This window comes from Urtica dioica, chromosome 8 (assembly GCF_054948205.1).
Source record: "Urtica dioica subsp. dioica isolate 48M chromosome 8, U.dioica_male_clone48M_v1_H2, whole genome shotgun sequence".
In the NCBI taxonomy this organism is placed as follows: domain Eukaryota; kingdom Viridiplantae; phylum Streptophyta; class Magnoliopsida; order Rosales; family Urticaceae; genus Urtica; species Urtica dioica.
In genome coordinates, this window is record NC_142763.1 from 46,122,220 (window position 1) to 46,126,379 (window position 4,160).

General features: G+C 36.5%; 1 protein-coding gene across 1 annotated transcript; it reads left to right on the forward strand.

The window, feature by feature from the left end:
- The first annotated feature begins 2,191 nt into the window (after positions 1 to 2,191).
- LOC149389955 (WRKY transcription factor 68-like) lies at positions 2,192 to 4,062 on the forward strand. The gene is made up of 3 exons (XM_089622045.1): positions 2,192 to 2,791; positions 2,939 to 3,088; positions 3,161 to 4,062. The coding sequence occupies exons 1-3, from the start codon at positions 2,286 to 2,288 to the stop codon at positions 3,525 to 3,527; spliced, it is 1,023 nt and encodes a 340-aa protein (XP_089478171.1). The 5' UTR covers positions 2,192 to 2,285; the 3' UTR covers positions 3,528 to 4,062.
- The last annotated feature ends 98 nt before the right edge of the window (positions 4,063 to 4,160 follow it).

The following is a 4,160-nucleotide window of genomic DNA, read 5'->3' on the forward strand; positions in this document are numbered from 1 at the left end:
CTCTCTCTCTAGACATTGTGGCCGAACTCCTCTCTCTCTCTCTCTCTCTCTCTAGTTTATTTTCGATATTTTGTTTTGGCACCTAGGTCCTCATTCGACCTAGTGTTTAGCTCTGCGACTTCAAGACTCGTTCTTAAGTCGTAGTGTTTAAAAGTGCCCACTCACTAATTCCTTTTCTCTCGAGTGATTTAGTGATAGAAACTTTCGTGGTTGCTCGAGGGGCCGAGGAAAGAAAGAGGGACGTGCTGCGAGGGGAGACGAGCGTTGCAACTTTCTAAGAGCTTCTCAAAGATCAAGCTTCAAGAAAGGTTAGTAAATTTCTTAGCTCATAATAGTTTTTAATTACGTGTACTTGCTCTTTTGTCTAGGTTAGTAAAAACTGGTTTTACTTGTAAAAGAAATTTTTTAAAATTCCGCCGCTTACCGAAGCGTTAATTATTTTCTTAAACCCTAGATCGATTCCAACATGGAGGATACGAATACTTCGTTACCTTCACCAATGATTACTCGCAATATGGTTTTGTCTATTTGCTCAAACACAAATCCGAGACCTTTAACGTTTTTAACGTCTTTAGGGCTTTAGTGGAAAAGCAAACTGGCAAAGTGATCAAAACCCTTCGATCTGATCGAGGTGGTGAGTATATGTCTGGAGAGTTCGATGACTTTCTTAAAGAAGAAGGTATCGCTTCTCAGCTTACCGCACCTGACACACCTCAACAAAACGGAGTGTCAGAGAGAAGAAACCGAACTCTTATGGAGATGGTTAGATCAATGATGAGTTACTCATCACTCCCTCTTTCCTTTTGAGGATATGCACTCGAAACAGCCGCTTACATTCTGAACCAAGTTCTGTCCAAAACGATTCCTGGTACTCCTTACGAACGATGGACTGGCCGTAAAGTAAATCTTGGTCGCATCAAAATTTGGGGATGCCCCGTACACGTGCTGAGGCAAAAGACTAGCAAGTTGGCTAGTAGGTCAGAATTGTGTCTGTTTGTGGGATATCCAAAGGAAACCAAAGAGATTTTCGTATCATACAGATAATTCAGTCTTAATGTTTGCTTATTTGTAGGTTATCGCATAAACATTTTGCTATAACAAGTTTTATATATATTTCAGCAAAAATTCTCTTTACCCCTCAAGTCTTTCTAGCTTTTGCATGTGTTATGTGAAAGGATCAGCTTACAAATAAATACAAAATTAATATATATATATATATATATATATATATATATATATATATATATATATAATTTTGTATTGAGTGAGGACAAACCGGGTATCTGATAAAGGGTATTTGATAGTTTCGAAAGTAAATTATTCAAATAAAGGAAAAAGGCAAAAGGAAAAGGGAAAAATACACAAAATTCAAAAAAAGGAAAAAAACAATATGCAAAGGAATATCTTTGGAAGGATTCAAATATACATAAGATGGTATTGATCACACGAAGACCAGTCCAAAAAGCCCATCTTCGCACATTCCATCAAACATGATCACGTGTGGTGTGAACCAAATCCCGTTCACACTTACGAACCTAATAAGTGAACAATACATATATATTTGGAAAAATGGTAGAAAATAACTCATTTGAAACTTACTAATTTTAAATTTTTTACGATTATTATAAACAATTTATCACTTCCAAAAAATTACTCTTTGATAAAAAAAAATTTGAAATCAAATTAATGTACATTTTGATTATTTTACTAAATTATGACAAAATTTTGCTATTTTATAAATACATAATTTTAAATGGATTATTTAGCTAGATTATCCGTATACTTTAGTAGTTTATATTTATATATATATATATATATATATATGTAATGCGTATGTGGATATAGGATATAATGGATATGTACAAAAAATTGTGTAGACGTGAGGGGTCAAAACTCTTATGTATGAATTTGAAAGCCTCGGTAGATCGACCGGTTTGTCGGAACTTGGAATATAAAATACAAAAGAAAAAAACCATGCAATAACTTCATTGAATGCAGTCCGTACAATAACCTCTTGACCTACAATCGCCGGTCAATCTTTGGTAATGGACGCCACAGGTCCACAATCAATAATAATTCGTTGAATCCCAAAAACCAAACCTCACTTTTCTTCAAAATCTCTCTCTCTCTCTCTCTCTCTCTCTCTCTCTGTTCTTATAAAATCATATCAAACCCTACCCTACTAACTCTCTCGCACTCTCAAATAAGAAATAGAAAGAACATCTCTCTCTCTCTCTCTCTCTCGCTCTTTGACTCCAAATTTGAAGGCTAAATCTTCTATAAACATGCATAAATACATGGAGATGAAGAGAGAAATGAGAAAGGCCGGCTTTGGAACTTCTTCCTCATTTTCTGATATGATATCAGATTCAAACGGTGGTGCTTTAATCTCATCATCATTTGATTACTTGCCTCAAGACCAATCATTGACGGGAGAGAGATCAGGGTCATCTCTAGGGTTTATGGAGCTCCTCGGAGTCAACGACTACTTCACTCATCCCACCAATGATACGATACCTCAAAACCTGTCATTCGACTTCCCAATGACTCTTACTCATCACACCACCATGAAACCCGAAAATCACAACAATAACTTTCTCTCAGAGGGTTTGATTATCAATATTAATCAACCCGAAACTCCAAACACTTCGTCGATTTCTTCGGCTTCGAGCGACGCTGCGAATAATGAAGATCAGACCCATTATAAGATCACTACCCAAGATGGAGAAGTTGAAGAAGTTAATCAAGATCGTGATCAAAATGAAGAAGTTCATGACAGGACCAAGAAACTGTAAGCAAATATATCTTTCTATATAATGTTATTCATCTACCTTCTTTATTAGTATTTCAAACCATCAGGTTAAAGAGAAGTTAGAATTTTTTTTAATTATTTTTTGTGGATAGTAGATATTGGGATTAATTGATTGAATTATAATAGGGTAAAAGCGAAGACGGGAAATAAAAAGAGCACGAAACAAAGAGAGCCAAGAATTGCGTTCATGACAAAAAGCGAGGTGGATCATCTTGAAGATGGGTATAGATGGAGAAAGTATGGCCAAAAGGCCGTGAAAAATAGCCCTTTCCCAAGGTTGGTGTGTGTGTTGATCGTATCGTATGTATGTAGATATAGTCATATAATGTAGTGTTTGTGAATGTGTAGGAGTTACTATCGTTGCACTAGTGCGTCATGTAACGTGAAGAAGAGAGTGGAGAGATCTTTCAGCGACCCAAGCGTGGTTGTGACCACTTACGAAGGTCAACACACACACCCAAGCCCTCTCATCTCTCGCCCCTCCAATATCGCCGGAGCTCTTCTTCCTCCGCCGCAACCTCAGCACCACCAGTTCCTCAATCTTCACCAACAAACGCCACGTCATCATTTTGTCTCTGATGGTAGTGGTGGAAATAATATAAATGGTGGTTTTGGGGTCAACGAGAGGCGGTTTTGCACTCCGGCCGGAGGAGCTAGTTTGCTCGTTGACCATGGACTTCTTCAGGACATTCTTCCTTTGCATATGCTCAAGTAGTTAAAAATAATAATCCATCATCATCATGTACCGGAGCTTCATTATAAATATATACATATATATATATATATATATATATATAAATATATATATATTATGTTTGTTAAATGTCTTTAGGGTTAGAAGCTAGCTAGTTAGTAGTTACTGGTAATGTGTCATTTTCATGCCGACTTGGTGGTGTTGATGGTCATGACTTCTCTTTTCTTTTCACCTCTCTCTATATCTTTTGAAGACAAGAAGAATCCACTTATTTTCAATACACTTCTTTTTTTTTCATACCACCCTAGTGAGTGTTGCAGCTTTAGCATGGGCATTTTTTTTTAATAAGGAAAGAAGTGATGGATGAGGAGGGTACAGGAAGTACTACTACTAGAGCTTTTGAGGTTTTTTTTGGGTATGTGAAGTATCATAGTAGAAGAGTATGATAATAGTAATTCAATGGGTTTCACTTCTTTCATTATTCTTTCTGAGTTTTCAGACCTCTTGTTTTGTCCTATATCTTTGTTTTTGTTGCTGAAAGGAATGTGCATTTATTTCATTGAGAGGACTCTAGTCATGATTCTGATTTCTGAGAGTTGGGGTTTCTCCATCAAATATTTATTATGGGGGACCCCCAATTTTCCCCTTTTCTAA